The sequence below is a fragment of the Lutra lutra genome, chromosome 4, assembly GCF_902655055.1.
Source record: "Lutra lutra chromosome 4, mLutLut1.2, whole genome shotgun sequence".
NCBI lineage: Eukaryota > Metazoa > Chordata > Mammalia > Carnivora > Mustelidae > Lutra > Lutra lutra.
Genome location: NC_062281.1, coordinates 188,794,760 through 188,806,147, shown reverse-complemented (window position 1 = coordinate 188,806,147; position 11,388 = coordinate 188,794,760). Strand labels below are relative to the sequence as shown.

Genomic DNA, 11,388 nt, shown 5'->3' with positions numbered 1-11,388 from the left:
AAGGTCTGGAGGCTTTTATTGGGAATTCTGAAGAAGAAAAACTTTGAAAAGCAGTAATCTAAAAATGAAAAGCAGCAAGTCCAACAGAAGTCAAGTGAATTGAAAAAAATGGCAGAGCCCTTGGAAATGATGTTGTCAGATGGTTTTCCAAGAATGTTCAAGCTAGTGAGCATGTTAGCACGAAAGGAGACAAACTCAGAAGTAAGGTGATTTGCCAGCTGGGGTTTGAGCACCAGGTTTGATCAGCAGAACAGGAATGATAAATGATTTAATTTCCAAGGGCTGGGTGACTGTGAAGCAGACAAAAACAGACTTTTTTTTAATGAGGTAGGAAAAAAATGTTTTGAAAAAGATACTATAATTTATATAACATTTTTACTGCTGTTAATTTCCTTTGATGGGGATGGGAACTGGTACATAGGAGGGTAGACGTAAATGAGTTACACTGACATCCCAAACTAGGCTGTTTTCCAAGAATTAGCCTCAGGAAATGGTCCTCTGCTCTTCAACTGGAAACCAGGAGTAGAAAGTCTGACATCTTGGGTCCTTGGTTGGTTGGTTAGTTTTTGTCCTTTTACTTTTTATTTTGAAAGAATCTCAAACTCAGAGAAAAACAGGCAGAAATTCTGTAGAAGGGATGCTGTGATTTCGATTTGTCCTGTCACTGCTGATGTTATCTTCAGCACTTGATGAAGATGGTTCTGGATTGTGAAGCAAAGTTTCTCTCTTTCCCTTGCATTTAGTAAATACTTTGTGGACAGGTACTTGGAGACTCTGTAGACATCCTGATCCTCATCACATTTTCTGTGCATTATGTATGTGTATTGGCTTGGACTCGCATGATGGAATACTGTAGACTGGAGGACTGGAATCATGGGAATTCATTTCTCACAGTCCTGCAGGCTGGGATGGCCAGGATCTGGGTGCTGGTCATGCGGTTCTCTGCTGAGGGGCCGCTTCCTGGCTTGTAGACTTCTGCCTTCTCACCGTGTCTTCCAATGGCAGAGAGTCTAAGGGGGAGACGGGGAGAAAGCCAGCTCGTTGGTGCCTGTCCTTGGAATGGTGCTAATTCCATCAGGAGAGTTCTATCCATATGCCCTGATCTAAACCCAGTTATCACCCAAGGGTTCCATTTTGAAATACCATCTACATTTCAGAGTAGGTCTCTAACATAAGAACTTGGGGCAGGGGTGTCAGTGTATGTTGTCACAATGGATTCCTCTTTTCTTCAGTGGGTTACCTGTTACCGTCAGAATATATTTATGCTCAGTCCCTATATTCGGTCAGTGGGAGCTCTTTCTTCTTGGGTGTCCTTTTGGCATATGCCCCTCATTCCCTGAACACGTCCGTACTTACTAACAGCAGGTTATGCTATACTTTCCCTGCTGCATGCTGAAATTTGTCCTTCTTCAAGAAGCCCTGACACCTCCTAGCAGAGAGTGGAAGTTAGAAAGCTAAGACACGTACACTAGGTGCACTCGTCACTACTGCGATGTCCTTTCCAGGCTCCCCCTGAGGGACAGAGCTAGGGGTTTTCTGTGCGCACGGCCTATGTACACATATGTACACGTGCCTGCACCCAAGCTGTAATATAGGTATGCATATGTACAGAGTATACATGCATATATGTACACATTTTATGTATTTATATATTCTGCATATTTCTAGATCTCTGTATTTTAAGAACCAGCAGTTCACACTGATATTTCTGATTACAGTCCAACATCACAAATTCATCCTAATTTTCTCCCTTTCCATATTTGTAAGTCCCTTGTCCAGCACTAAGAACATATTTACTAATTCGATCACTTCCTCTGAATGTAACCCAGTCTTCTGGCTCCAGTGTTGTGCCCTATCGCCTGTGTAAGCACACCCTGGGATCTGGCTTGGCCTCCAATCTCCACATCCTAGACAGCAAGCTCCCTTTTCGGCCCCCACCCCTCGCAGGAATGCTCTTCTCACCTCTCTTGGTCTCTGACAGCCCACACTAAGCTTCCAGCCTCCCGTCCCTTGGTACGGATCGTCACGTGCCTTGGGCTTCAACACCACATTATGGGCTGCCCACCCCCAAATCCCCCTCCCACCCACCATCACAGTCCCCATGAACTTCTGTCTTCCTCAGTGTCATCTCAAGGTTTTGGGGCTAAATTGTGAGGGAACTGGGAAAAGGAACTGGAAGGAGAATGGTACATCTCAGATTTTAAAATGGAAATGTTGGTAGTTTCCAGTTCTGATGAGTCTACATGTAAGGGCAGATAGTAGAGGAATACATGTATGAAAACTTGATTTCCTCTAGCATCTGTGCTTTGATTCCCAATCTTGAACAGCTGCAGGATAATTGAGCTGCTTTTCCGTCTGGCTTTGGCACCGAGGATCGAGGTGCGCTCTCACCGAGAACAGAGAAGTGAGCACGTGGGGGCTGCAGGTGTGCAGCTCAGTGTCCTCTCTTGGCAAGGAGCACACAGGAGAAAGAGCATCATATCTTTCTGGCTTCGTGTTTTGGTTTCGCCCCTTAAAGATATATGATATCTGGTATTTCGCATTCCTCACGGAGCCTCACTTTCTTACTGATCTAACAGGTTCGTGAGAAGAATCAACTAAGATGAGGTACGGAAAGTGCCAGGTGAAGAACCATAGTCATCCTAACACAGCAAACATTTCGCGAGGCCGCCCTGGGCCAAGTGCCTTCTCTTCGTTACACTTACCACAGGAACCCTACAACGTAGCTTCATTTCCCCCTTGGACAGATCAGGAAACAGAGGCTCTGCAAGGTTTAGTGACCTGTCCGAGGTCATTCATTGCTAATTGGTGCAGCTGGACTTCGGATCTTGGCCTTTGACTCTGGTGTTCATAGAACTTTATTTGTTTTGACTCCGTAGACTGTCACGCAGAAGCTTTTAGACAGGGGCAGCCTGGTCCCCAGGACCCCGTGTGTGGTCCCCACAAAGGTTTGTTGCTGTGGAGGAGCTCCCGGCTGGTGAGAGTGGATGTGGTCCTGACAGAGCTAGCTGGAGTGCCTTCTAGAGGCGAGGGGCTACTGTCCTACAATATCTGGGTTGCGTTAGGTCCCGTGAGCGAAGTAGTTAAGGCGTTGGCTTTGAAATTAGGTTGTGGAAATAAAATCCTCACCCCTCCACCTGATGGTTATGTGACCACACCAAAGTTTCTTCATCTCACTGAGCTGTGACTTTCTCACCTGTGAGTAAAGATAATAATGGGATATACGTCATTGGATTGTTTAAGGATTAAGTGAGTTACTACATGCAAATCCCATGGATTGGTGACTGGCACATGGTAAATTCTCAATAAGTATTATTATTCTTATTACTTCTTGAATATAATGGATTTTATAGACTTCCATGGATTGGCCTGGAAGTCCAAGAGCTGTTTATAAAATATTCCAAAGGAAAAACTATATTTAGAATTAACAGCAGTCAACTTAGTATAACCTTTGAATTCAGTCAACTTTATATTTGAATAGAATCAGTTTATGAATTAGAAACCATCAATATAGTTGTACTTCCATGATAAACACGGAAAGGGAGAAGACATCTGGTAAATTCTGGTTGTCTGCCAGTTATGAGGATTACCAGTGATCAAATATAAAGACTATCATATATACTTTATATAATTGGATCCCTCTCGAAGGTAAGGGCACCCGAGGGTCACCATCTGGGACAGCAGTTATCCTGGCAATGCAGCTAATGGAGTTTGGACTGAACCTCAATTCACTAGTTTGCTCAGAAAATACTAAGTATATATATATAAAAAAAAAATCCTTAAAATATATATTATTTGAAAAAAAAAAATATATATATATATATTTTACTTGTAATGTTTGGTTCAAGAGTTCAGCGTGTTTCATCCTAAGTGCAGCTTGGGATTGACAACAGTGGAAGTTAGAATTAAGATTGTGTATAATATGGAAAATGTCTTTGACTGTAGTTTCTGCTTGAGAACGTAGCCCTCGTGTGAGGCTCTTGACATCCTTACCTGAAGCTTGGCTCTGCCTGTGACGGCTTTCTATGTCCCTGTGTCTCTCTGCCCCCAGGAGCCCGGGAAGCGTTCCCAACTGTGGAGGATGACTGGCACGGGCATGCTGGCCCACGAGGGATCTTCGGTGCCTCACAACCCCAATAAGCCCTCCGCAGCCCGCTCCCCAGAGGGCTCCGCCATCTTGGATATCGCTGGTCTCGCGGCAGTAACTGACAACAGGTACTTTTCTAGGCAACTTTTGACGCCAGCCCATTGCTTCCAAACTCCGTTTTGGTGGAGATACATACCAAAAAGTAAGCCTGTAAATGAAGTAAGAATTTTGTATTTTTTTTAAAGATTTTATTAATTTATTTGACAGAGAGAGAGATCATAAGTAGGCAGAGAGGCAGGCAGAGAGAGAAGGGGGAGGCAGGCTCCTTGCTGAGTGGAGAGCCCAGTGCGGGGCTCGATCCCAGGACTCTGAGATCATGACCTGAGCCGAAGGCAGAGGCTTTAACCCACTGAGCCACCCAGGTGCCCCTCTTTTTAAGAATTCTTGTTAAATATTTCAAAAGCAGAAATAAACTATTGAGAGAATAATCAAATGTGTTTTTATGACCAACTTCTTGGGTTTGAATGAGTTACCGGGGACAAATAAGTTACTTGACTTGCCTGTGCCTTAGTTTCTTTATGCAGTCAGTGTATTTTTTCCCAGTTGATACCTTACTCACTTACAAAAGGACTTTACATGACTTACAAGTGAAAACCCGATATAAAATAAAGGTAATTGGGAATTAAATAGAAAAAAAACCCTCTTGAAAATATTTTCTGATCTATTTAGTGGACAGCTCTTCTCAAACTGCGTGACAGCTGCTCACTGTGGGAATGCAGGGACCAGATTATTCCAGCTATTGTGAATCCTTAAAAGTACTGATACTCCTTTGTGTCCCCCTGTTCGATGCTTCCCATTTTGCCTTATTCCTCTTTGCTCATGAAGAGACACCTCGCTGCTGTGGGATTTGGGCCGCCTGCCCATTGGGTTTTAAGGAGGGAGGATATTGGAAGAAAGAAGAGCAAAACCGACCCCGGTACTCTGTTTAGGCCTCACATACTCTACTCGAAGACTCACTGCATTTCCCTGTGTTGCAGGTACGAGCCACTGATGCTACGCAAGCCGGATCGCAGGCGAAGCACGACTCAGACGTGGAGTTTCCGGGAAGGAAAACTGACCTGTGGGCTGCACGGGTTGGTTGTTCAGGTCAGTAGTGCTTGACGCCCTCGGCTGCAGCAAGGAGTGCTCGAACCTTCTTTGAAGCCAAGTCTCAATTAAGATAAATACACTGGAAGGGGGAAATCATTACAGAGCGAATATGCATTGTGTCATTATAGTCCGGAAGGTCAAGGAACTTCCGTTGTGCATCTGCGTGCATTTACAGGGAGAATATTCTTTTTTTTTTTTTTTTTTTTTTTTTTTTTTTTTATATATACATATAATATATTTTTATCCCCAGGGGTACAGGTCTGTGAATCACCAGGTTTACACACTTCATAGCACTCACCATAGCACATACCCTCCCCAATGTCCATAACCCCACCCCCCCTCCCAACCCCCCTCCCAACCCCCCTCCCCCCATCAACCCTCAGTTTGTTTTGTGAGATTGAGAGTCACTTATGGTTTGTCTCCCTCCCAATCCCATCTTGTTTCATTTACTCTTCTACCCCCTTAACCCCCCATGTTGCATCTCCTCTCCCTCATATCAGGGAGATCATATGATAGTTATCTTTCTCCGATTGACTTATTTCGCTAAGCATGATATCCTCTAGTTCCATCCACATCGTCGCAAATGGCAAGATTTCATTTCTTTTGATGGCTGCATAGTATTCCATTGTGTATATATACCACATCTTCTTTATCCATTCGTCTGTTGATGGACATCGAGGTTCTTTCCATAGTTTGGCTATTGTAGACATTGCTGCTATAAACATTCGGGTGCACATGCCCCTTTGGATCACTACGTTTGTATCTTTAGGGTAAATACCCAGCAGTGCAATTGCTGGGTCATAGGGTAGTTCTATTTTCAACATTTTGAGGAACCTCCATGCTGTTTTCCAGAGTGGCTGCACCAGCTTGCATTCCCACCAACAGTGTAGGAGGGTTCCCCTTTTACAGGGAGAATATTCTTAAAGGTGGTGTATGAGAAATGTGTTGGGAATGGTTGCCTGTAAGTAATGGGACCTTTTTTTGGCTTACTTGGATTATTTTTCTTTGGTGATCTAAATTACCTGTATGGGGCGCCTGGGTGGCTTGGTTGGATAAGCATCTGCCTTTGGCTCGGGTCGTGACCCCAGAGTCCTGGGATGGAGCCCCACAGTGGGTTCCCTGCTCCGCGGGGAGTCTGCTTCTCCCTCTCCCTCTGTCCCTCTCCACTCATGCTCACTCGCTCTCTCTCTTTCAAATAAATAAATAAAAGCTTTAAAAAAATTACTTATGTAATTTTCAAAAGAAAGAAAGAAAAATGCCAGCTAAAAGCCCAATGCTAAGTTACGTGGATTAGCTTTAGGCCTGTAGAATTCAGTATCTACAACAGTCTTCCGTGAAGTGTTCTAGCTGCATTTTCTAGATTCTGTTTATTTCTGCATTCTTAGTGGTGCCCAAATAAGCGTTTAATTATTCTAGCAAATGTCAGAATGAAGATTGCTGGTCAGTTTCCTCTGCCCTCTGCCAGTCTATCTTATGATAAATCACCAGGGACCTCATAAGCAATGTTCACATGTTTAGAAAATGACCAGGAGTTTGGATTTTCTGCCCTTCTTCTGGCTTCAGGCCAGAAATAAGACCCTGGATCTGGAGTGAGTGGGTGGGAAGGTGTCACCGAGGTTTGGGCATATCGCTGAACGACATGTGTGACATGGTGCAGTTTCTGCTTCAGCCCAGGGCTCTACCCAAAAGGTAAACACGATGGCATCAGGGCCCAGCTTAGAGGACCCTTAGCGTGTTTCTCCCTGGTGGACACCAGGCTGGCCCTCCATAGCGGGAGGTTGTTCTCCAGGGCAATGAGCAAAATTGGAAGGAGCCTCTGCCTGCTGTTTGGTGAGATTTATTTTCTTTTATCTCCCTTGCCCTGAGCTTTTTCTGTCAAAGCCAAGCCGCTTACTTCTATGAAGCACACATCTGGTATGGATTTGTGATTTTCAATTAACAATACAGTTCGGGCTTCTGGAGGCGAGAGAGGGCACGTTGTAATTGTTGGGCCCCGGGTCTGACCCGGACTTCCGCGGACTTTGCTTCCGGTTTGTTCCTAAAGCCCATGGAATTCGGATTCTTGTAGAGCCGAAGGACCAGCCCCCGTCCTTTGCTGGTGTTTTTTGTTTCTTGAATCCAGTTCATCATTTCTGTGGTTGTGAGTGACGCCATAATAACAGTATTCAGCTGAGCAGGGTGTGCTTTGGTTAGGGAAATAAGCTTGTTTTGCTCTTATTATTCTAAATAAAGTAACCGAAGGCATTAACCATCTGACACCACTGCCCTGAGAAGGTTGTGTATGTATTTTCTTTCCGAACTTACAGCAGTTGTAGAAAGCTTTCTCCGTGTTGCAATCTGTTCTGTAAACCCAGCTCAGAGTTTCCTTTTCATTACTCAGTATTTAAAAATTAACAAAGGGGATCAAGACACACTAGCCATTATCTTCTCTAGCCCCGTATCTGCTGTCACATAGGCATGGTCCCGTGGACTTCCGTTTTGTTTGGGGCAGATAGCAAGAAGATACTTTCCTCCAAAGGTCTGAGTAGCTGGCTTTCAGATGGCATTTGCTGCTCTGTTTCATTTTAGAAGAGGAGCCATTGTTTGAATATTTGAGCTCACTGTCCAACCGTCGGCCTATTTACCGAGATTTTCAACTCTAGAATTTGCTCCTTATTGGAAGGCTGATGTTTTAGTTTTTTAACCAAACCTGCATGAGAATACTCAGAGAAACGGGGCTTTGGTACTTTTTTTTAAAGCTTATTTTAATGACTGGAAGTTATTCGTAAACCAGTATACTCTGTTCTTACTCAGAATTCCCTAAATTCCTGTAGCATAACTTTCCGTCTTGCCCAGGTAATCCTCCTGGCTTTCATCTTCAGTAAAGCTGAAGAAACAGTAAATGCTTTGTTAAAAATTGATCATGACCCTTCAAAAGAGAATTTAAATTTGATAACTTGCTTCAGATGACATGTTACATTGTCAAAGTCAGTTCCTTTCTCTTTGCTTTCACGTCTTTATCCTTTTAGGCCAAAGGAGGACTTTCCGGTTTGTTTGATGGAGCTGAAGTTGTTCTTGGTCCTGACACTTCCATGGAGCTTCTGGGGCCAGTTCCTCCTGAACAACAGTTTATCAACCAAAAAATGAGGCCTGGTTCTGGAATGTTATCCATCCGAGTCATCCCAGATGGGCCAACCAGAGCACTCCAGGTGATGATTTATCATAAGAACTGACGTGAATCTCACTGTGCTTTCCCCCCACACATTGGTTAGTCATTCTACAAATATTTATTGAGACATTTATGCTGGCTATGAGAATAGGATGTCCACGTTTATGAAATAGGGGCAAGACCTACTTCACAAAGTTGTGATAAGAATTGAAGTATAAAAAATAATAAGATGATATTAGAAAAAGGTATGAGAGTTAAAGAAGGCAATGCCAAGAATGGTACATATTATTATGATCAGTCATTATATATTACTTAAATCTTTAATTGATATATTAACAACAAGATGCATGAAGTCCTGGGTCAGACCGTGACAGTACTGTGTAGTGAAAGCGGGAGTGGAGGGTGTTCTGCAGAATATACAGGAAGAATTCGTATTCCCAGACTTGGAGGCTTTCTAAGAGGAGTAATATTTAAGCTGAGATCTAAAGGTTGACTGAGAGGAGTTAGCCAGATCACCAGGGAAGGTGGAGGGGCTGCGCGCTAATGAGAAGAGTGTTCGTTCAGCGGTTTTTAACTGAGCACTTACTAGAGCCTAGCACGGTTCTTGGTACTGAGCACAGATTACTGAACAAACATACAAAACCCCCTGTGGTCTGGGAACTCCCATTTTGGAGGGATAAACAAATAGTAAGCAAAAAACATAATAAAGAAATTATGTAGGATTTGGGAAGTTGATAAATTGAAGGCCTGGAGTCGAAAGGGAGTGGCCCAACGGGCACAGAGAGCGGGCTCGGAGATAATGCTGGAGACAGAAGCAGAGGACAGATTATTAAAAGTCTGACACATACTGCAAATTTTGTGGTTTTTCTGTGGCAATGAGGGGTCAAGGAATTACGAGTTTGGGAATTGTTAGTATATGCTGTCTACGTGAAAATGTCTAGAAGTCTGTAAATGTGGGTCCAGTGCTCAGGGGAGAGATCTGTGCTGGAGATATAGGTTTGTCAGGGCCTGGTGTAATTGGAGGGCTGAGGGAAAGGAGAGATGCAGGTGGTGTGTGACAGTGACCTCTCCGGGGCAGTGTGTCATTATCCACAATCCCTCTTGTAAAAGCACCCTTCTTTTCAGACAAACTTCGAATGTAGTGATCCTAAGTGATCCTTTTGGACTTGACCAATAATTCTAGATCACCTGTAGATGCCTAGTGCCCCATATGATGTTCTCGAGGTCTGTAACTTGACTTTTGCCCTGTAGACTTACAACCAAGTTTACTTCATTATTACCCAAGTCTTAGTTGGCAGCGCTTCTGAAACCATTAACTTCCATAGGATTATTGAGCACATAGTGACTTTTGACACAGTTGGTATGGAATGGGTTTCATTGTGGAAGTATGAGCCCTCTTACAACAGTGTTGTATTTGACTTCAGATAACAGATTTCTCCCAACGGAAAAGTGACCGTTCATCATATGAAATGGATGAACTTCCCGTTACCGAGCAAGAGGTACAGAAATTAAAGAATCCAGACACAGAGCAGGAACTGGAAGTAAGTTTTAAGTATTGTAAATTCATTTCTTTATCATTAGTTTTTTAGAACTTTGCTCTATGGTTTTCTCAGTTTTAGACCTCTTTTCTCTCTGCCCTCTGTGAATTCTAAATACAGCTGTTGCCTTATGGTGTTTATGTCATCACAACATGAATGTGTGAATTTGTTAATTAAATCACAGCTAAAATTGAATCAGAATGTGATAGTGTATGAAAGTGAGATGACAAGAAAGAAAATGAAACTTTGAAATTTATACAAGGTAAGGAATAAGCAAACTAGGTTTTTTGAGGGTACCCAGTTTTCTCTTGTCGACTTTCTTCCTCTCTCCCTTGTTTGGGTGTTAGAAAGTGGAGTTTGAAAAGGAACGTGAGGTGAACATGAAAACGTACACTAGGGCGCCTGGGTGGCTCAGTGGGTTAAGCATCTGTCTTCGGCTCAGGTCATGATCCCAGAGTTCTGGGATCGAGCCCCGCATCGGGCTCTCTGCTCAGCAGGGAGCCTGCTTCTCTCTCTCCCTTTGCTGCTCCCCTTGCTTGTGCTCTCTCTCTCTCTCTCTCTGTCAAATTAATAAAATTTAAAAAAAAAGACATATACTTATTGGGTATTTATTTATTAACTTAATAAAAAATAAGGACCTGCATGTAAAGCTCTGTGTCGGATATTATGGAAGTCCAGTGAATAGCATACTAAAAGCTTGCGTCCCAAACAGGGAGAAAGATTCTCAAACAGGTCTTTTCCTATAATGAAATGCAGAATGTGCTCAGTGCTCCGAGAGAGATATTATATCACTTTGGAGTTCTGGACGGGGTGGGCACTGAGCCTAGAGAGAACGGCGCCTAATGAGAGACTAGAGTTGGATAAGAGGTTTGCACCTGCTCAGGGGTGAAGCAGAGGGATTTAAAGCCATGTGTTTCCCTGCAGTCTCCTATCTACCTTGCCCTCTGTTTAAACTGGGTTGTATTTTGGTTTTCTTTCAGGTGCTTGTGAAGTTAGAAGGTGGAATTGGGTTGTCCTTAATTAATAAAGTCCCAGAAGAACTGGTCTTTGCAAGTCTTACAGGAATCAATGTGCATTACACGCAGCTGGCAACAAGTCATATGCTTGAGCTCAGCATACAGGATGTGCAGGTAATGGGGGCAGTTCAGAACTCGTTAAACCTCCTTGTGTTCTTGCTGAGCATCCAGCCAGATCCAGTGTTTGGTGTCCTAAAAACACTAGTGCTCTGGCAGAGATATCTTATTATGGCCTTCAAAAAATTATTCTATGAAAATAATTGTTGCCGTCTATGTTTGTCTCACCAGTGTTTCTGTATAGTAGCCAGTGACTTAGACGATTTAGTCAAAGTGGCATGGAGGAAAGTGGCCCATGGTTCCCCATTCGCCAATAGGAAAAAGTAACAGGAAATCATGGAACCATCAGTAGAGAAATTGAAGTTCATTGCAGGGAGAAAAAATAAGAGAACT

The 11,388-nt window shown here is 43.4% G+C and overlaps 1 protein-coding gene across 9 annotated transcripts in view; it reads left to right on the top strand.

The window, feature by feature from the left end:
• The window catches only part of VPS13D (vacuolar protein sorting 13 homolog D), a 254,700-nt gene that overhangs the window by 132,243 nt on the left and 111,069 nt on the right, over positions 1-11,388 (top strand). For all 9 annotated transcript variants that reach the window (XM_047723620.1, XM_047723617.1, XM_047723616.1 and 6 more), the window contains 5 exons: positions 4,052-4,215; positions 5,125-5,233; positions 8,245-8,424; positions 9,809-9,925; positions 10,903-11,052. In XM_047723620.1, coding sequence (XP_047579576.1) covers positions 4,052-4,215; positions 5,125-5,233; positions 8,245-8,424; positions 9,809-9,925; positions 10,903-11,052 — 720 coding nt within the window. The remainder of the gene's footprint in view (positions 1-4,051; positions 4,216-5,124; positions 5,234-8,244; positions 8,425-9,808; positions 9,926-10,902; positions 11,053-11,388) is intronic.